The sequence below is a fragment of the Ranitomeya imitator genome, chromosome 2, assembly GCF_032444005.1.
Source record: "Ranitomeya imitator isolate aRanImi1 chromosome 2, aRanImi1.pri, whole genome shotgun sequence".
NCBI lineage: Eukaryota > Metazoa > Chordata > Amphibia > Anura > Dendrobatidae > Ranitomeya > Ranitomeya imitator.
In genome coordinates this window covers 360,705,087-360,727,554 of record NC_091283.1, presented here as the reverse complement: position 1 = coordinate 360,727,554, position 22,468 = coordinate 360,705,087, and the positions used below count along the sequence as shown (strand labels likewise).

The 22,468-nt window shown below is 45.4% G+C and overlaps 1 protein-coding gene across 3 annotated transcripts in view; it reads right to left on the bottom strand.

Annotated features, from left to right (window-relative positions):
- Positions 1–1,710: 1,710 nt before the first annotated feature.
- The window catches only part of LOC138663839 (oocyte zinc finger protein XlCOF6-like), a 46,618-nt gene continuing 25,860 nt past the window's right edge, over positions 1,711–22,468 (bottom strand). For all 3 annotated transcript variants that reach the window (XM_069750189.1, XM_069750190.1, XM_069750188.1), the window contains one exon: positions 1,711–3,642. In XM_069750189.1, coding sequence (XP_069606290.1) covers positions 2,072–3,642 — 1,571 coding nt within the window. In that variant the 3' untranslated portion in view covers positions 1,711–2,071. The remainder of the gene's footprint in view (positions 3,643–22,468) is intronic.

The following is a 22,468-nucleotide window of genomic DNA, read 5'->3' as shown; positions in this document are numbered from 1 at the left end:
CTCCCTACATACCCTATTAAACCTATATAAAGCGATCATATGATTAATACTCTGGAGGAATCGAAACGTCAGTTTTACTTCTGGTCGCTTTATGCATTATTGAATTCTGTTTAATGTAGTCTAAATAAATTTTCACTATCATTGCAATATATAGTCTCAGAGAGTGCGGTGTATTCTATTTATCCTGACATATGCGGACTTACATATTCCATTACACCAGCATCTCATCATCTATTTGATCACCTAGAGCGCACCAATTTTTCATTTATTGGATTGTAGTAAAAACATAATGACAACGAATGATCTGCCAATAAATTTAGCCCTTGCATTCACTGCACGTCATAGTGCCATGTTCTTCACAAATGAACTTCTTGCAGTCATTGCAAACAAATCTCGTCTTTTTGTCCTTCGATCGAGGACAAACATAGCAACGTTTGCGCTATGCTGTAACACTGCTGGTGTTACAGCCATTGCCATTGTTTATTTACAATTATATTACAAAACCCGTGAATAAACAGAAAATATAAAAAAAAAAGTCAGACAATAAAGGTACTATGGGGTCAGGAGATTCCCGAACACAGAAAATTTAAAATAACTTTGAAACTATATTGAGAAATAAATTCAAAATATCAACATATGCAGAAATATGTAACATTAAATACATAGAAGGTCAATGTCTGAGATTGACCAGTTTTAGGGTACCGTTACACTATACGATTTACCAACGATCACGACCAGCGATACAACCTGGCCATGATCGTTGGTAAGTCGTTGTGTGGTCGCTGGAGAGCTGTGCTCTGCTTTCACTTTACGGCCGGCAGTCAGTCAGTGCGGGAAGCAGACGGCAAGGGACCTGACGGACACCGGAATGTAAGTATGTACTGTTTTTTTTTTTTTACATTTACGCTTGTAACCAGGATAAACATCGGGTTACTAAGCGCGGCCCTGCGCTTAGTAACCCGATGTTTACCCTGGTTACATGCGAACGCATCGCTGGATCGGTGTCACACACACCGCTCCAGCGATGACAGCGGGAGATCCAGCGACGAAAGAATGTTCCAAACGATCTGCTACGACGTACGATTCTCAGCAGGGTCCCTGATCGCTGCTGCGTGTCAGACACAGCGATATCGTATGGATATCGCTGGAACGTCACGAATCGTACCGTCGTAGCGACAAAAGTGCCACTGTGAGACGGTACCCTTAGAAATATTTCAACTTATTCAGCGCTGGGGTCTTTATGACCCCATGGTTCCACAGCAGGGTTAAAGGGGATGTCCACTACAACCCCTTCTCACTGGAAATGGAAAGATTGATCCAGCTTCTACTCTACAAATCCAAGACATGTTTAAACTGATAGTATTTTAATTTTGAAAAAATAATTAGTCATATCAAAAAGTCTTTTTTTTCTTTCTGGTTGAAACATGTAGGAAAACTGTATTTAAAAAAATCACAGGGAACATAGGGAAAAGACTAATAGAATACCAAATGTGTTTTGAAAGCATGTGCATTCTTAAACTTGGTTCACTGTCTTCACTTTTGGACATATCAAACAACAAGCATAAGTCAGAGGGAAGCGGTGGCCCTAGCTTCCTGTTGATGTTCAATACATCCGAAGGCAGGAACAGTGAAGCAAGCACTGATTTTGTAACAATCTCACATGAGCCCCAGAAACATGAGTGCCAAGACCACTGGAACGACACTGGCAGAGAAAGCAAGTATGAATATTTTTATTTGAAATAGGACAAACATTAGGAATGACAAGGGATTGTCCTAGTAATGGACAACCCATTTGGGAAATACATTTTTTGGTTAAAACATTTCCAACATTCTGAACATGAAAAAGTCTTCACCCCCTATGTGACTTTTTTGATGTTAGAGTTACTTTTAGTGCAAAACAATTTCTACATTATGAACATGAAAAAGACTTCTCCCCTGTGTTAATTCTTTGATGTATAACAAGATTGCATTTCCGATGAGTGGGTTATCTGGTGTCTATCCAAATCTGATTTCTGATTAAAACTTTTCGTACATTCTGAACATGGAAAAGGCTTCTCCCCTGTGTGAGTTCTCAGGTGGCAATAAAGATTCTCTTTCCGGTTAAAACATTTCCCACATTCTGAACAGGAAAAGGGCTTTCCCATGTGTGGGTTTTCTGGTGCTTAACCAAATCTGATTTCTGTGTAAAACATTTCCCACATTCTGAACAGCAAAAAGGCTTATTCCCTGTGTGGGTTCTCTGGTGCGTAACCAAAGCCGATATTTGCTTAAAACATTTCCCACATTCCGAACAGGAAAAAGGCTTCTCCCCTGTGTGGGTTCTGTGGTGCTTAACCAAATCTGATTTCTCGTTAAAACATTTCCCACATTCTGAACAGCAAAAAGGCTTCTGCCCTGTGTGGGTTCTCTGGTGCGTAACCAAAGCCGATTTTTGATTAAAACATTTCCCACATTCTGAACAGCAAAAAGGCTTCTCCCCTGTGTGGGTTCTCTGATGCGTAACCAAAGCCGATTTTTGATTAAAACATTTCCCACATTCTGAACAGGAAAAACGCTTCTCTCCTGTGTGGGTTCTCTGGTGCTTAACCAAATCTGATTTCTCGTTAAAACATTTCCGACATTCTGAGCAGGAAAAATACTTCTCCCCTATGTGGGTTCTTTGGTGTATAACAAGATTACATTTCTGATTAAAACATTTCCCACATTCTAAACATGAAAACGGCTTCACACCTGTGTGGGTTCTCTGGTGCTTAACCAAATCTGATTTCTCATTAAAACATTTACCACATTCTGAACATGAAAACCGCTTCTCTCCTGTGTGGGTTCTTTGGTGTTTAACAAGATTACGTTTCTGATTAAAACATTTCCCACAATCTGAACAGGGAAAGGGCTTCTCCCCTGTGTGGGTTCTCTGGTGCGTAACCAAAGTCGATTTCTGATTAAAACATTTCCCACATTCTGAACAGGGAAAGGGCTTCTCCCCTGTGTGAATTCTCTGGTGCGTACCCAAATCTGATTTCTCGTTAAAACATTTCCCACATTCTGAACATGAAAACGGCTTCTTCCCTGTGTGGGTTCTTTGGTGTTTAACAAGATTACGTTTCAGATTAAAACATTTCCCACAATCTGAACATGGAAATGGCTTCTCCCCTGTGTGGGTTCTCTGGTGCGTAACCAAAGTCGATTTCTGATTAAAACATTTCCCACATTCTGAACATGAAAAAGGCTTCTCCCCTGTGTGGGTTCTTTGGTGTCTAACAAGATGTGATTTGCGTTTAAAACATTTAACACACTTGGAACAAGAAAAATTTTTCTCCACTGTGTAAATTTTTGGATGTTTAAGAAAAGACTCCTGGATGGGATAACTGTTTCCATATTCAGAACATGAAAATGGCTTCTTTGATTTAGGAGTATTTCCATGTTTAATGCTTATTTTCTGACTCTGATTTTCCTTAGTTGTCGCTAATGAATCAGAAGACAGGATTTGTTTCAAAGGATCAGATGAGAGATCTTTGCTGTGAAGGGATGATGGTATATGTGGAGTAACGGTGTTCAATTCATTTGTATCCACTGGGATCTCAAAATAATCTGATTTAAAAATTGAAGATGTTAGCTGTTCCTCTGATTTCATGGTACAGTCATCTGCCAAGATATAAACCAATTATTTTTGAATAAAATATCTTTGAATGTCATTTCACATTTCTACTTAAACTGTCTGTAAAAATGGCAAGTTAGGTAAAAATACTGAATTCTTCACTAAGGCTAGTTTCACACTAGCGTTCGGCAGGGCTGCGGACTTCATCTGTGAAGCCCCGCCCACTGCTGCGCCTCTTCATTCAGTTCCACCTACTGCTGCATGCGTCCTGCGTACCCTATCTTTATCATTGGGTACGGAGGCCATGCGGATGCCTTCACATGTGTCGTTTTCGCGCTGCACCGACCTGCGCCGAACGCAACATGTTGCAATTTGCTGTGGTCGGCACAGCGTGAAAACGACGCATGCGGAGGCATCCGCATACATCCGCATGGCCTGCGTACCCAATGTTAAAGATAGGGTATGCAGGACGCATGCAGCCGTAGGCAGAGCTGAATGAAGCGGCGCGGCAGTGGGCGGGGCTTCACGGAGGAAGTCCGCAGCCCTGCCACAGTGAAAGTAGCTTAAGACTAAAGTCTAGTCTATAGGCTAGTGTGAAAGTAGCTTAAGACAATGACAGTTCAAGGTCTAATTGAAAATCTCATAGGATGAACCAGTAGAGCGTGGTGTTGAACTGTTAGTTCATTCTGCCTCCCGAATATGAAATAAAAACCCACAAAGAAACGTTATGTTGATGAACATAATACCAATAAAAACTTCTATTCTTCTAAAAAAAAAAAAAAGTCCCCACTCAGGTCAATCATCTGTAAGTGGAAAAACAGTTGTTTCCACATTATTAGTTGCGTAACCCCCGATACGCCTTTTAACGGCGGCAGTTAAGGGTACTTAAACCACAGCGCCATTAATTAACGGCGCTGTGGAAAAAGTGAATAGCGCCCCCCAGAGTCGGATTTTCTCAGGGGTCTCGGTTGCCGGGGGTAGCCAAGACCCCAGAGAACATGATTCGGGGGGGTTTTACCGCCCCCGGGTTGCGATCGCCGGTAGTTAACCATTTCCCGGCGGTCGTAAAAAAAAAACCATAACGCGATTTCCCATTTAATTTCTCTGTCCTCCGATGTGATTGCACATCAGAGGACAGAGAAATGGGGTCCCCGCTACTCACCTGTCTCCCCCGATGCTCCTCGTGGCTCCCGATGGGCGCCGCCATCTTGTTCCGGCCAAAAAATGGCGGGCGCAGTGTGCCCGCTAGCTGGCACCCGGAAAATCTTTGGGGTCTTGGCTGCCAGGGCTAGCAGAGACCCCAAAGAACATGATTGGGGTTGGTTTTTACCGACCCCTGTTTTGCGATCGCCGCTAATTAACTGTTTACCGGCGGCCGCAAAAAAAAAAAAGCGATCTGTCATTCTCTGTCCTCTGATGTGATCGCACATCAGAGAACAGAGAAATAGGGGGATTCGGGGACCCTGCTATACTTACTGGTGTCCCTGGGTCCTCCTGCGTCCCCTCCTGCCCGCCGGCTTTTTCATCCAGTAAGAAAATGGTGGGCGCATGCACAGTGCGCCCGCCATGATCTGCCGGCCGGCAGCTAGAGGAGTTGGGGCTAAATTTAGGGTTAGGATTGGTGCTAAAATTAGGGTTAGGTTTGGGGCTAAATTTAGTGTTGGGGCTAAATTTAGGGTTAGGGTTGGGGCTAAATTTAGGGTTAGGGTTGGGGCTAGGGCTAAATTTAGGGTTGGGGCTAAATTTAGGGTTAGGGTTGGGGCTAAATTTAGGGTTAGGGTTGGGGCCAAAATTAGGGTTAGGGCTAGGGTTAGGCTTCTTTCACACTTGCGTCGGCCCGACATACGTTGTGAAAATTGTGCACAACGTGGGCAGCGGATGCAGTTTTTCACCACATCTGCTGCCCAGTCTATGTCCTGGGAAGGAGGGGGCGGAGTTACGGCCACGCATGCATGGTCGGAAATGGCGGACGCGACATACAAAATAAGTTACATTGAACGTTTTTTTGTGACGACAGTCCGCCAAAACACAACGGATCCAGTGCACGACGGACGCGACGTGTGGCCATCCGTCGCGATCCGTCGGCAATACAAGTCTATGGGCAAAAACAGATCCTGCGGGCACATTTGCAGGATCCGTTTTTGCCCAAAACGACGGTTTGCAACAGATGCCACACGACGCAAGTGTGAAAGTAGCCTTAGGGCTAGGGTTGGGGCTAAATTTAGGGTTAGGGCTAAGGTTAGGGCTAGGGTTGGGCTAAAGTTAGGGTTAGAGTTGGGATTAGGGTTTGGATTAGGGTTGGTGTTAGGGTTGGCATTAGGGTTGCGCTTGGGATTAGGGTTAAGGTTAGGGTTGGGATTAGGGTTAGGTTTGAGGTTAGGGTTGAGACTAGGATTAGGGGTGAGTTGGACTTAGGGTTTTGATTAGGGTTATGGTTAGGGTTGTTTTGGGGTTAGGGTTGTGATTATCGTTAGGGTTGTGATTAGGATTATGGATCGGGTTGGGATTAGGGTTAGGGGTGTGTTTGGGTTAGGGTTGGAGTTAGAATTGGGGGGTTTCCACTGTTTAGGTACATCAGGGGGTCTCCAAACACAACAGCCAATTTTGCGCTTAAAAAGTCAAATGGTGCTCCCTCCCTTGAGTCTGCATTCCAAAATGGCGCTCCCTTACGAGCTCTGCCGTACTCCCAAACAGTGGTCTCCCCCACACATCGGGTACCAGCATACTTTTGGGGTCCAATTTCTCTTGTTACCCTAGTGAAAATAAAAACTTGGGGGCTAAAAAATCTTTTGTGTGGAAAATTTTTTTTTTAAATTTTCACGACTCTGCATTAAAAACTTCTGTGAAGCACTTGGGCATTCAAACTTCTCACCACACATCTAGATAAGTTCCTTGGGGGGCCTAGTTTCCAAAATGGGCTCACTTGTGGACGGTTTCTACTGTTTAGGTACATCAGGGGCTCTGCAAACGCAACATAACGCTCGGAGACCATTTTATCAAAGTCTGCATTCCAAAACGGCGCTCCTTCCCTGCCGAGCTGTGCCATGCGCCCAAACAGTGGTCCCCCCACATATGGGGTATCAGCCTACTCAGCATAAATTGCACAATAAATTTTGGGGTCCAATTTCTCCTGTTACCCTTGTGAAAGTAAAAATTGGGGTGAAAAGATCATTTTTGTGGAAAAAAAATATGATGTTTTTTATTTTCATGGCTCTACATTATAAACTTCTGTGAAGCAGTTGGGGGTTTCTAGTGCTCACGACACATCTAGGTATGCGCTTTGGGGGGTCTAAATTCCAAAATGGGGTCAGTTGTGGGGGGTTTCTACTGTTTAGGTACATCTGGAGCTCTGCAAATGCAACATGACCCCCACAGACCATCCCATCAAAGTCTGCATTCCAAGCGGCGCTCCTTCCCTTCCGAGCCCCATGGGTGCCCAAACAGTGCCCCCCCACATATGGGGTATCAGCATACTCAGGACAATCTGGTCAACAGATTTTCGGGTCCAGTGTCTCCTGTTACCCTTGAGAAAATAAAAAAATGCAGGCTAAAAAAAATCATTTTTGAGGGAAAAAAAAGGATTTTTTATTTTCACGGCTCTACTTTATAAACTTCTGTGAAGCACCTGGGGGTTTAAAGTGCTCACCACACATCTAGATAAGTTCCTTAAGGGGTGAAGTTTCCAAAATGGTGTCACTTGTGGGGAGTTTCCACTGTTTAGGCACATCAGGGGCTCTCTAAACGTGACATGGCATCCGATCTCAATTCCAGCCAATTCTGCATTGAAAAAGTCAAACGGCGCTCCTTCTCTTCCAAGCTCTGCGGTGCGCCCAAACAGTGGTTTACCCCCACATATGGGGTATCGGCGCATTCAGGAGAAATTGCACAACAAAATTTATGGTTAAATTTGTTTTTACACTTGTGAAAATAAAAAAAAAATGGTTCTGAAGTAAAATGTTTGCAATAAAAAGTTAAATGTTCATTTTTTCCTTCCACATTGTTTCAGTTCCTGTGAAGCACGTAAAGGGTTAATAAACTTCTTGAATGTGGTTTTGAGCACCTTGAGGGGTGCAGTTTTTAGAATGGTGTCACACTTGGTTATTTTCTATCATACAGACCCCTCAAAATGACTTCAAATGTGATGTGGTCCCTAAAAAAAAATGGTGTTGTAAAAATGAGAAATTGCTGATCAACTTTTAACCCTTATACCTCCCTAACAAAAAAATTTTGTTTCCAAAGTTGTGCTGATGTAAAGTAGACATGTGGGAAATGTTATTTATTAACTATTTTTTGTGACATCTCTCTGATTTAAGGGCATAAAAATACAAAGTTTGAAAATTGCAAAATTTTATTTTTTTTTGCCATATTTCCGTTTTTTTCATAAATAATAATAATAATAATAATTTTTATTTATATAGCGCCAACAAATTCCGCAGCACTTTACAATTAAGCGGGGACATGTACAGACAATAAATTCAGTACAAGTTAAGACAATTTAAACAGTGACATTAGGGGTGAGGTCCCTGCTCGCAAGCTTACAATCTACAAGGAAATGGGGGGACACAATAGGTGAAAAGTGCTTGTTATTTCAGGTCTGGCAATTATAATAAATAGGGATTTTCATATAAAGCTGCATGATCCGGTCATCAGCCCAAGTGTTTAAGTGCAATAGTCAAGTATCAAGTGCAGTTATGTGCATGGAGGGTTTGGAGACAGATAAATAATCGCAAGTAATATCGAAGAAATGCTACCATTATCATGAAGTACAATATGTCATGGAGGGTGTGGAGACAGAAATAATCGCAAGTAATATCGAAGAAATGCTACCATTATCATGAAGTACAATATGTCTCGAACCAGATGATCGGCGTGTACAGACGGGGCAGGGACCCAAGATCGCTCCTCTGGACCATACCCCTTCCAGTGTACGAGATACTGCAACGAGCGACGTACAAGATGAGAAACGAGAATCTACAATGTGTCCAACCTCATATTCCATATGACCCTCCACCAACACCTGGGGAACAGCTGACACAGAATCCTCCTAAACAGGCCCCTAGGGTTTCAAAAGGGACTTGTGGACCACACTGTAAATCATGAATGAGGCTGGAAGGCGTAATCTATAGGCTACAAGATTAACTATTTCCACAATTTCATATGGACCAATGAACTTTGGACCCAACTTGGCTGACGGAACCTTGAGTTTGATATTCTGCGTGGAAAGCCAAACCTTTTCTCCAACCTGAAATGTACGACCCGAGACTCTCTTCTTGTCTGCGAAGAACTTATACCTACCCTGAGCTTTGGAGATATTACGATGGACCTCAGCCCACAGATTTTTTAAAAGCTGTACAGACCCCTCTGCCCCAGGACAACCCGAATCCAAGCGGGAAAATTCCCCATAATGTGGACTGAACCCATAGTTAACCAGGAATGGGGACATACCAGTGGACGCTGTTGAAGGCGAACTCGGCCAAAGGCAATGCATCACACCAGTCATCCTGATCAACAGAGGCCAAACATTTAAAGGGAAACTGTCACCTGAATTTGGCGGGACTGGTTTTGGGTCATATGGGCGGAGTTTTCGGGTGTTTGATTCACCCTTTCCTTACCCGCTGGCTGTATGCTGGCCGCAATATTGGATTGAAGTTCATTCTCTGTCCTCCGTAGTACATGCCTGCGCAAGGCAAGATTGCACAGGCGTGTACTACGGAGGACAGAGAATGAACTTCAATCCAATATTGCGGCCAGCATGCAGCCAGCGGGTAAGGAAAGGGTGAATCAAACACCCGAAAACTCCACCCATATGACCCAAAACCGGTCCCGCCAAATTCAGGTGACAGGTTCCCTTTAAGAATTTGTTCAAGGGACTGATTGATACTTTCAGTCTGACCATTACTCTCAGGGTGGTATGCAGAAGAAAAAGACAATGTAATATCCAGTTTTTTTTATAGAACGCCCTCCAGAACCTAGCCACAAATTGCACACCTCTGTCAGACACCACCATGCAGACGGACCACGTGTTGCACAAACAACTTGGACATGTTTTCAGCAGAGGGTAATGCGGATAAGGGTACAAAGCAGGCCTGCTTGGAAAACCTGTCCACTACCACCCACACAACGGTACTACCCCTGGAAGGAGGGAGATTGATGATAAAGTCCATGGACAGATGAGCCCATGGTCTATCAGGAACTGACAAACACATCAGTTTCCTGGCCGGCTATGAAAGCTCTTAGAACAGACTCAAACACCACATGCAGATACAAATTTTTTGACATCCGTACCCAACGAGAGCCACCAAAAAGCCCTAGCCATGGCCTCTCGCATGGCCCAAATTCCAGGATGAGCAATCAGCCTAGACTCATGAAACTCTTGAAGGAGTCTATGCCGAAACTGTTTTGGGACAAACAATTTACTCCCCCGCGTAGAGACAGGAGCAAGAGACTGAGCTTCAACAATCTCTCGCCCCAGCTCCGATGAGACCTCAGCCACCACCATCCCAGGACGAAGAATGGAGGACGGTGGTATGGAGGGAGACACAGAATCAAAACTTCAAGATAAAGCATCAGCTTTGACATTTTTGGACACAGGACGAAAAGTAATGGAGAACCGAGATAAAAAAGCGTCCAGGAGTCCTGTCTCGAGGGCAATCTTTTATCAGACTCAATATATGCCAAATTTTTATGATCAGGAGATCGGATGAATCGCCCTTTCCAAAAAGTGCCTCCATTCATCAAATGCCAATTTGACAGCAAGAAGTTCTCTATTGCCTACATCGTAATTTCTTTCGGCTGAAGAGAACTTCCTGGAAAAGAAGGCACATGGCTTGAGATTGGTCAAAGTGGCAGGTCGCTGGGACAACACTGCTCCCTCCGCAGAAGCATCCACCTCCACAATAAAAGATTTGGATGGGTCTAGCTGGACCTAAATCGGAGCGGACATAAAACATTTTTTCAGCGTCAAAAAGGAATCCTTGACAGGTACAGACCAATTTTTTACATCTGCACCCTTGTGTGTGAGATCATTAAGTGGCTTGACCACCTGTGAAAACCAATTAATGAATTTTCGGTAATAATTGGCGAATCCTAAGAAGCGCTGAAGACTCTTAAGATCCCAGGGTTAGACCCAGTCAACAATAGCCTGCACCTTCTTGGGATCCATGCAAAACCCCTCACATGACACAAGCAGTCCAAGAAAAGACAGCTCCTGTACAAAAAAATAAACATTTCTCCATTTTGGCAAACAATTCATTTTCCCTGAGACTTTGGAAAACAGTTCATACATGAAACAGATGGGTATGACTATCAGGGGAGTACACCAAAATGTCATCAAGGTAGATAACTACAAAACGGCCCGTAAGGTCAGCAAATACCACATTAATGAAATTTTGAAATATAGCGGGAGCATTTGCATAACCAGATTTTCAAAGAGTCCCTCAGATGTGAGAAATGCAGTTTTCCACTCATCCCCCTCCCAAACCCTTATCAGATTATAGGCTCCCCGAAGGTCTAGTTTGGAGAACCATTTAGCCCCTGACAACTGGTTACACAAATCTGAAACAAGGGGAAGAGGGTACGTGTTTCTCAAGGTAATTTTGTTCAGTTCTCAAGAAGTCTAGGAAGGGACGTAAACCGCAATCTTTTTCTTTACGAAAAAAAACCCCTGCCGCCACAGGAGCCAGAAGGACGTATATGCCCCTTGCAGAGACATTCCGCAATATACTCCTTCATGGCTGAACGTACAGGGCCAGAAAAATTGAACAGACGGGCTCTAGGCAACTTAGCCCCAGGAACCAACTTAATGGCACATTCAAAAGGTCTATGAGGCGGTAAGACCTCGGCCTCGCTTTCAGAGAATACATTTTCAAAGTCTTTTAGGTGCTCCGGAATACCCTCCAGACCAACAGACGACACAAAGACAGATTTAGACAACAATGCAGATTTATAACATTGAACGACACAGTTAGGACCCCATTGAATAATCTCCCCAGTCAACCAATTGATGACTGGGTTGTGGAGTTGCAACCAGGGCATTCCGAATAACAACCCAGCATGCACATTTTCCAAAACAAAACAACTTATTTTTCTCTATATGGATTGAGCCCACCTTGAGTGAAAAGATCTCCGACACAGAGAATCCCTTCTTTGGTGAGAGGAGTCAATGGCCACCACTTTAACCGCAGTCTCCAGCCTAACTGTCCCCATCTTGTATTGCGTAGCCAACCCGTCAGGGCGCGAGCATGGGGGTGTGGCCCCACTGTGCGACAAACCAGAGTACCCTGGAAGGGGCGTGACTGAGCAGCTACCTCGGTGTTCACTGGAGCCTCTGAAGAGGAGGTCAGGCTTGTGTGGCAGGTAGCTGCCAGGTACCACTCCAGGTTGGTGTCTGGATGTGGCTGCTAATCCCACTGGGGAACGGAACACTCGGAGACAAGTGCGGGCGAGTGTCAACGGGCAGGACTGGCAGGCAGGCACGGCTGGCACTTCTGGCCAAACATGTGGGCACGGCTGAGACTCTGGCACGACAGGAGGGTACAGCCGAGACTCTGGCAGGACAGGCGGGTATGGCCGAGACTCTGGCAGGACAGGCGGGCACGGCTGAGACACTGGCAGGCGGGCACAGTTAGCGGGATTGGAACCGGTACGGATAGGATAGGTACATAGACAGGTATGTGAGGTATATGGGAACAAGTAGGGACCTGTTCACACTAGAGGTGCAGGATCTGATACAAAAGGGACTGGAATATAGATATAGACAGATAAGAGTGGGATACAGGAAGGGGTAGAGCTGGGAATAATGAGTAAGTTGGTGTGTAAGGCAGGTGGAGGATGGGAGGCCATGCAGTGATGCTGGCAGGGTTGTTACAGTACCCCTTTTTTTACGCCCTCTTCTTCAAGCCTGCCAGGATGACCTGCAGAAGTATTGGACTACACACAGTCCAGACCATCACTTCATCCTTCGGGTAAAATGAAGTAGGCATGCCATCAAGAATCACAGAATGCCAAGTCTCTTTGTGCCCAACGAGGTCAACTTCCACCTCAGAAGATACAATGACCTGGACCTCTTCTTCTAGGTTGAAGGAAAGCAGGAACTCGGAAGCTTCTGTTTTGACATCTATCTCAACCGGCCACCTGAAAACTGACACCCTCACTGGGTCCAACTTCTGCCTGTTATCTCGATAAAACTGGACCTCTTCCCCCAGGTTGAGGGAACACAGAGACACAAAAGCTTCAGGTCCTACATCGTCATCCACCTGCCAGATAGATTCTGAGAGGACACTTTCAGATTCTATCTTCTGCTCATGGTCCAGAGGAAAACATTCAAGCAGCAGGGATGTTCCTGTGAACTGATCACTGGTACCACCTTTAGAAATGTGTGGAGAATGCCACCGCTTCCCTTTCTTCAGTGATGTCAGCACATCATGACTCAATGACCAGCGGATCAGGTGGAAAGGGCGACGACAGTTAATTGACCCTGATGTATTGGAACTAGACACCCCTCGTGATTTGGTAGTTCCAAACACAGCACCACGCTGGGTCTCCGGACCAGAATGGGCAATAGAGTTCCCGACTCAGAAAGACCGTTCGGCATACCGGAGAGCACGTGGAAGAAGAACCTCTCTGTGTACAACACTCCAACTTGGAGCTGTAGTTGTTCCTTCAGGACTAGACTGTTCATATGCAGAGTTCGGCCATCACCAAACAACACTCTTGCAGATTTCTGGAGCTGTTGGTCAGGAACCACACACTGACTCCGTGTGGCTTGCAGCTTTAACACATCTGCCGAACCAAAGCTCCCACAAGGTACTGGAAAAGTCACAGAGTTTAGTGGAGAGGAGGAACTCTCACCATGGTCAATCTCTCCTATTGGCCCAGGGTTTTGGAGTTTTAGCTTCTCAGGGCAGAGACCGTCTGGATGTTCCACACAACTGCAGTGATACCACATACCCTTCTCTTGACTAGATTCAGGCTGCTGCTCAGCCAGCCCACATTCATCAGCCTTCTTGGGTTTTGCTCAGGTAGCCGCTTTAACAGGCGGAGGAACAGATGGATTTTCATCGGTCATGGTCTGACGTGGTGGTTTCCTCACTCGTTTCGCCCGTCTGGACCACCTCTCGGACCTGGACAGGGAAGACTTTGCAGGAGAGGCTAATTTAGACTCCTTGAAAGCTGAAAGGAAGGCCATCAGGAGGGTCTCTAGGTCCGTGAGGATAGGATCCCTTGCTTCCCAAAGGGGGTTGATCCACATCAAAGCATCTCCTGCTTGGTGGCACATAAGGAATCCCACCTTGACTCGATCAGAGGGGAAAATGGATGCATTTAATTCGATGTACAGCTAGCACTGCTCCAGGAACTAGACACTCCTTAGGATCTCCATAGTACTTTGGCAGATCCAAAGTGATTTTTTTGTTGATTTTGTAAGCCAGAAGTTGATTGAAGATCGCATCAGAAACTACGATTCGGGTAGGTGCAGGAGTAGACTAAACCACCATTGGGGAAACAAATTCATTAGGTTGCTCATACTGGAAAAAAAATTAATCTTGCTCCGAGAGCAAAGGACCATGGGACTCAGCGGGGACGATAGCCTGAGCAAACTAACGCTCGCACCCTGACTGGTTGGCACGAGTGTGGGGTGTGTGGCCCTACTGTGCCACAAACCAGACTACCCTGGAAGCGGTGTGACTAAGCAGCTACCTTGGTGTTCACTGATGGTGAGGTCAGGCTTGTGTGGCAGGTAGCTGCTAGGTACCACTCCAGGGTGGTGTCTGACTGTGGCTGATGATCTCACTGTTGAACAGAACAGGTACGGGCAAGTGTCAATGAGAAGAGCTGAGGCTCTGGCGGGACAGGCGGGCATGGCTAAGACTCTGGCGGGACAGGCGGGCATGGCTGAGACTGGCAGGCGGTGCATAGACAGGTATGTGAGGTATATGGGGACAGGTAGTGACCTGTTCACACTGGAGGTGCAGTATCTGATACAAAAGGGACTAGAATATAGACAGATAAGAGTGGGATACAGGAAGGGGTAGAGCTGGGACTGACTTGGGAAGGACAGAGATATGGACTGGAATGAGTGGCTTTGGGAGCGGCTTGGAACCTGTTCTGACTAGAAAAGCGAAGTCCCGCAGGGTGCGGAACAGTGATGCCGGCAGGGTTGTTACATATTGAGATATCAAATGCGAGTTGATCAAGTTGATGGACAAACTGCAATCAACAAAAGCTGTAGAAAAATAAGGACAACCGTCCAGCAGCAGTTCCACTTGCAACAAAACCTTTGAAAATGAGGAAGAATGTAACTGAGGGTCTGGTGGTCTCTTCGATCACCACCCACACCTAGTAGTTTCCCGACACCTTGGCTGATGAGGGACGGAAGGGACAGTCCATCCTGCAATGTCCAGATTCCCCACAATAGAAGCACAGCTGCTTCTCGCGACGGCGTCTCATTTCTTTCTCCTTAAAGGTGATGGCGCCCACCTCCATAGACTCAGATGCGGGAATGGCTTCACTCCCACTGGGGAACAACAGGGTTTCCAATTGCATCACACCCCTTGCCGACAGCCTACAATCCATACATACAGCCTGGGTCAGGAAGTCCTACAGAGAATCAGGTGGGGGATGTAAGGCCAAGGCATCCTTTAAACGCTGCGACAGATCTCTGCGGAGAAAGCCTCGGAGGGCGTAGTCATCCCAAGAAACTTAAGCAGCCCAGTGTCTGAACTCCGAGCAAAACCACTTGGCTGAATGCCTCCCCTGACACACACTCATGACCATATCCTTAGCCAGACGCACACGATCCGATTCACCATAGACATGCCCAAGGGCCTCAAAAAATGCATCCACCGACATTCTCTCAGGGGCCGCGGAAGGGAGAAAAAGCCCAAGCCGGAGGGGATCCTCTTAACAGAGATATAATGACCCCCACTCTCTGACTTTCATCCCCTGAAGAGCAGGGTCTTAACGAGAAAAAAAGTTTACATCCATCCTTGAAGAATGTCTGGCAACTTCACCGGAGGTATCAAAGTAACATCTCTGGACCCGACTCCTGATGACAAAGCCCCTTGCACCGTATCAGTCGCCTGCTGCTGAGACTGAACAAGGGCTTGCTGCTCAACATTCAGTTTATGCATCATTTGAATCAGATGTTTCACCTGCTCAGAAAGGGTGCGCACAGGATCCATAATATCCCCATGCGCCAGGAAAATTTATTTGGGTCAATGATAAAATTTGGAACACCGTGACTGATGCACAGATCGGATCAGTACACGTGTCCAACCTGAGTACTGGGTTACCTGGTTCTTAGTACACGGAGGGTTTTCCGGGACGGATGTGACTGCAAGGGTGCAGGACCTGCGACACATGACCTTAGAGGGAGGGTCAGGGGTGGAGCCAACCAGCGAGCTCCCCGAGGGGAGATATTGGAGAGCGGCAGGGACCGGCAGGGCCGAGGGGAGGTCAGGCGAACAGAGATCAGTGACGGGAGATCAGAGGGGAATCAGAAAGAGAGACAAGAGAATGGTCAGGTGAAAGCCGAGAGTCAGATACCGGGAGAGCGACGGAGGTACTCGAGGAACAGGCAAAACGGGCAGTCACAAGACGAAGCAGGAGTCAATACCAGGCAAATGACAAACGGTACAGAATCATCAAACAAGAGCAAAATGGGAACAGACCAGGTCAGAAACAGGGGGATCACACGAAAGCATGCACAAGACACAAGCACTCAAGGAAAGTGAAGACAAAAGGGCCAACAAGTGACAAGCATCTCTGGGAACTCCTTCAAGATTGTTGGAAGACCATTCCCGGTGACTACCTCTTGAAGCTGATCAAGAGAATGCAAAGAGTGTGCAAAGCAGTCATCAAAGCAAAAGGTGGCTACTTTGAAGAACCTAGAATATAAGACATAATTTCAGTTGTTTCACACTTTTTTGTTAAGTATATAATTCCACATGTGTTAATTCATAGCTTTGATGCCTTCAGTGTGAATGTACAATTTTCATAGTCATGAAAATACAGAAAAATCTTTAAATGAGAAGGCGTGGCCAAACTTTTGGTGTGTATATATATATATATATATATATATATATATATATATATATATATATATATATATATACACACACACATATACACATGTACATACATACATACTCTTGTCTCTGTATGTTGTCTGTTCTTTTGGACTTTCTACTGGCTTTGGTACCTTTATGGACTAATTTGTAACTGCGGATTGATGGATCGTTTATACTCTGTGGATCGCACTATTCCTGTATGACGGACCATTGTGGTAAGGCGGAAACCATTCACCCATACAACCAACTGCCTCTGGACACGCAGCACTGGATCAGCACCTGGATCTGCTACTACTACGTACATCCCCCCTACAGTTACATGCAACTCCTAAATGGATACCAGTGATAAGTCGCACCCATGGACATGAATCTAATGCAACCACTACCAGCCACAGTTCCACAACGCACACAGCTTCTACCTTGTTGTTTACTGATGCAGCCATCCGTGTACAGAGGAGAACACTGGAAACAGTCAGATATGGTGCGTACTGGCGCAAAGGACAGGGACACTGATCTGCTGGTTGCCCCTAAGTGTCACTAAACGTGTTGTGTATTCAATTGATCGACTTCTGGAGCTGAGCAGAATGAAGGCTACTCCAGCTGTGACCATACCACTTGTTCCCCGTGAAGTGTGGAGACCTTTCAGAGGCTGCAGAGCAGGAAAAAAGGTGAAGTCCAGGAGAAGAAGGTTTAAACAAGCAGTCCCATCCGTTATCATGTGTAATGTACGCTCGCTGGGAAATAAGACGGAGGAACTGCTAGCCCTGTGTAAAACCCAGACGGAGTTCAAGGAATGCAGTCTCATGTGCTTTACAGAAACCTGGTTATTTGGGGAGGTCCTGGATTCAAGTGTCTCGATTCCAGGGTTTCACATGGTTCGGTCTGACAGAGACAAAGCTAAGTGTGGTAAGAAGAAGGGGGTGGGGTGATATTGTATATTAATAACAGATGGTGCAAACAGCGGCACGTAACTGTGAAGGAAAGTCACTGCTGTCAAAACATTGAACTCTTAGCAGTTGGCATCAGGCCCTACTATCTACCTAGAGAATTCTCCATTTGCATTAAAGTAGTCATGTATATACCTCTATCCACAAACCAAGAGGCAGCTGGGAAAGTATTGTCAGGGGGTGTTAGATTGCCCTCAGACAAAGCACCCAAACTCGTTAACTGCAATCTCTGGGGACTTTGCAAGAACCTTTGAGATCATGGCTCTGTTAAAGTTCTATCAATATGTAAAATGTGCCACAAGGGACAACAGTACATTGGATCTCCTCTATGCCAATGTTAAAGAAGCCTATTTGTCGTCTGCACTGCCCCCCCCCCCCCCCCCCGGGGAAATCAGACCACAACCTCATACTATTGTCTCCATCATACCAACCTGTTTTTAGCAAACAACCAGCGATAATAAAACTAATCAGGAAGTGGACTCCAGCGGCCGAGGAGGCTCTACAAGACTGCTTTGACCTCACAGACTGGGAGGTGATATGCGATAGGGGAGAGCATGATGATGTAAATGATATTGTTGGACTAGTAACTGATTATATATATTTTTGTACTGACACTGTTGTACCAGCTAAAAACATCCGATGTTACGCAAATAACAAGCCTTGGATTACAAAAGAATTGAAACACTTACTAAACAAGAAAAAACTGGCATTAAAAATGAAGGATACAAAGAAACTGAAATTGATCCAAAGGGATTTAAAGGGCAAAATTAAGAATGCCCATGAGGCGTTCCGAATTAAATAAGAAAATAAATTGTCACAACATTTCCATTGAGGTGTGTTCTGGCATGAAACAGCTAACTAGGTTTAAGGCAAAGCCGGAGAGTGAGGAAGTGGATCTGCCCTTGGTTAATTAAATTAATGAGTTTTTCAACAGATTCACCAACACAAGCACAGCATCATCAGGAATGGGGGATGGAACTGGGAAATGATCGGCAGCATTGACATTGGGGGATAAACGGTCTGCTTTCATGGTCTTCCAAAGCGACGTGAAAAAACAGTTTAGTAGACTAGTTATTGGCAAAGCAGCTGGGCCTGATGGCCTCAGTCCACGTGTCCTCAGAGCGAGTGCAAACCAACTGCGTACTGTCTTCCAGCAACTGTTTAACTGGAGCCTTCAATCATAGAGTGTACCAGAGCTGTGGAAGACCACCTGCCTGGTGCCGGTTCCAAAGACCATTTTTCCATCTTCCCTACAAGGCTATCGTCCAGTGGCCTTAACATTACATGCTATGAAGTCCTTGGAGAGAATAAAGGCCCCTTCACATTAAGCGACGCTGCAGCGATACCGACAACGATCCGGATCGCTGCAGCGTCGCTGTTTGGTCGCTGGAGAGCTGTCACACAGACCGCTCTCCAGCGACCAACGATGCCGGTAACCAGGGTAAACATCGGGTAACTAAGCGCAGGGCTGCGCTTAGTAACCCGATGTTTACCCTGGTTACCATCCTAAAAGTAAAAAAAAACAAACACTACATACTTACCTACCGCCGTCTGTCCTCCAGCGTTGTGCTCTGCTCTCTTCCTGTACTGTCTGTGAGCGTCGGTCAGCCGGAAAGCAGAGCGGTGACGTCACCGCTCTGCTTTCCGGCTGACCGACGCTCACAGCCAGTACAGGAGGAGTGCAGAGCACAACGCTGGAGGACAGACGGCGGTAGGTAAGTATGTAGTGTTTGTTTTTTTTTACTTTTAGGATGGTAACCAGAGTAAACATCGGGTTACTAAGCGCGGCCCTGCGCTTAGTTACCCGATGTTTTACCCTGGTTACCAGTGAAGACATCGCTGGATCGGTGTCACACACGCCGATCCAGCGATGTCAGCAGGAGTCCAGCGACGAAATAAAGTTCTGGACTTTATTCAGCGACCAACGATCTCCCAGCAGGGGCCTGATCGTTGGTCGCTGTCACACATAACGATTTTATTAACGATATCGTTGCTACGTCACAAAAAGCAACGATATCGTTAACAATATCGTTATGTGTGAAGGTACCTTAATACTCGCCTACTTGTGACCGAGGGCTTTTACTGACCCCCTACAGTTTGTGTACCAGCAGAGATTAGGGGTGGATGATGCTGTAGTGTCTCTGCTACATACAGTACATTCATTCTTGGACAATGATGGAACTGTAGTATGCGCCATTTTCTTTGACTTCTCAAGTGCTTTTAATACCTTACAGCCGCTCTTACTATGTAATAAGTTGACTGATATGGCAGTGGTGAGGGTGTGGAGAACTGGATAAGCGACTACCTGATGGACAGGCTGCAGTTTGTAAGGATGGGGGAGGTGGTATCTGGCAGCATATGGAGCATTGTTGGAGCCTCTCAGGGTACAGTGCTGTCATCCTTCCTCTTTACATTGTATACAGCTGACTTTCAGTATAAATCAGATTTTTGTCACCTCCAAAAATTCTCAGATGACTCAGTGATTGTAGGGGGCATTGTGGATTGGTCCCGGACTAACTGTTGGTGGTGAGTTATAGAAGGAAAAAGGAGGATTACTTACAATCAATATTGCTGGCCAGAAGGTTGAGATTGTTGAGAGCTACAAATATTTGGGGGTTCACCTTGACAGTAAACTCGATTGGAGGGGTCATACAGAAAATGTTTACAAGAAGGGAATGAGCAGACTTTTGTCGGAAGCTCAGGTCAATCAATGTGTTCAGTAAAATGCTGGAAATGTTCTACCAGTCCGTTGTGGCATGCGCCATTTTTTTGCTATCATATGCTGGGGCAGTAGTGTATGGGTATCTGACACTAATAAGCTCAACAAACTTATCAAGAAGGCAAGAGTGGCTGTTGGCCTCCATATGGACTCTTTTGAGGAGGTATTGAAGGATAGAATTCAGAAGTGTAGGGCTATAATGAATAATAATACACACCCACTATGCGAGCTGTTCTTGAAGCAGAAGAGCACATTCAGCAGCCATCTAATCCTACTAAGGTGTAAGAAGAAGAAATTCAGGAAATCATTTGAACCTACTGATATGGGGATATATAATCATTTCGTAAGGGTGCTAGACAACAATGACTGATTGCAGGTGTACTAATGTCAAGTAACTTATATACCTGTACTACCCAAATTTATTTGTTATGTAATGTTGGTATACTTGTGCAAGATTTGTGTCCTAATATTTCATGCACTGCTGTTTGTATTGCTGCTGTAATACCGTAATTTCCCCCGGGATCAATAAAGTATATCGAATCGTATGTACAACTGAAAATATGTCTTATATTCTAGGTTCTTCAAAAGTAGCCACCTTTTGCTTTTATTACTGCTTTGCACACTCTTGGCATCCTCTTAATGAGCTTCAAGAGGTAGTCACCGGAAATGGTTTTCACTTCACAGGTGTGCCCTGTCAGGTTTAATAAGTGGGATTTCTTGCCTTATAAATGGGGTTGGGACCATCAGTTGTGTTGTGCAGAAGTCTGGTGGATACACAGTTGATAGTCCTACTGAATAGACTGTTAGAATTTGTATTATGGCAAGAAAAAAGCAGCTTTACTTTAAGAAATGAAGGTCAGTCAGTCTAAAAAATTGGGAAAACTTTGAAAGTGTCCCCAAGTGCAGTTGCAAAAACCATCAAGCTTTACAAAGAAACTGGTTCACATGAGGACCGCCCCAGGAAAGGAAGACCAAGAGTCACCTCTGCTTATAAGGATAAGTTTATCCGAGTCACCAGCCTCAGAAATCGCAGGTTAACAGCAGCTCAGATTAGAGACCAGGTCAATGCCACACGGAGTTCTAGCAGCAGACACATCTCTACAACAATTACTAACAGGAGACTTCGTGCAGCATGCCTTCATGGTAAAATAGCTGCTAGGAAACCAATGCTAAGGACAGACAACAAGCAGAAGAGACTTGTTTGGGCTACAGAACACAAGGAATGGACATTAGACCAGTGGAAATCTGTGCTTTGGTCTGGTGAGTCCAAATTTGAGATCTTTGGTTCCAAAGACCGTGTCTTTGTGCGACGCAGAAAAGGTGAACGGATGGACTCTACATGCATGGTTCCCTCCGTGAAGCATGGAGGAGGAGGTGTGATGGTGTGGGGGTGCTTTGCTGGTGACACTGTTGGGGATTTATTCAAAATTGAAGGCAAACTGAACCAGCATGGCTACTACAGCAACTTGCAGCGGCATATTGTTCCATCCGGTTTGCGTTTTGTTGGACCATCATTTATTTTTCAACAGGACAATGACCCCAAACACACCTCCAGCCTGTGTAAGGTCTATTTGACCAAGAGGGAGAGTGATGGGATGCTATGCCAGATGACCTGGGCTCCACAGTCACCAGTAGGGTTGAGCAAAACAAATCGGACAAATTCAAAAATCGCCCACTTTCGGCAAAGTTGGGTTTCATGAAACCCGACCCGATCCTAGTGTGGGATTGGCCATGAGGTCGGCGATCTGCGCGCAAAAGTTGCATTTCGTATGACGCTTTCAGCGCCATTTTTCAGCCAATGAAGGAGGATGCAGAGTGTGGGCAGCGTGATGACATAGGTCTCAGTCCCCACCATCTTAGAGAAGGGCATGACAGTGATTGGCTTGCTTTCTGCGGCGTCACAGGGGCTATAAAGGGGCGTGCATGCCGGCCGCCATCTTACTTCAGCAGATCTTAGCATAGGGAGAGGTTGCTGCAGCTTCATCAGAAGAAGGGATATACAGTTATATGAAAAAGTTTGGGCACCCCTATTAATCTTAAGCTTGATGTTTTATAAAAAAAAATTGTTTTTTTTGCAACAGCTATTTCAGTTTCATACATCTAATAACTGTTGGACACAGTAATGTTTCTGCCTTGAAAT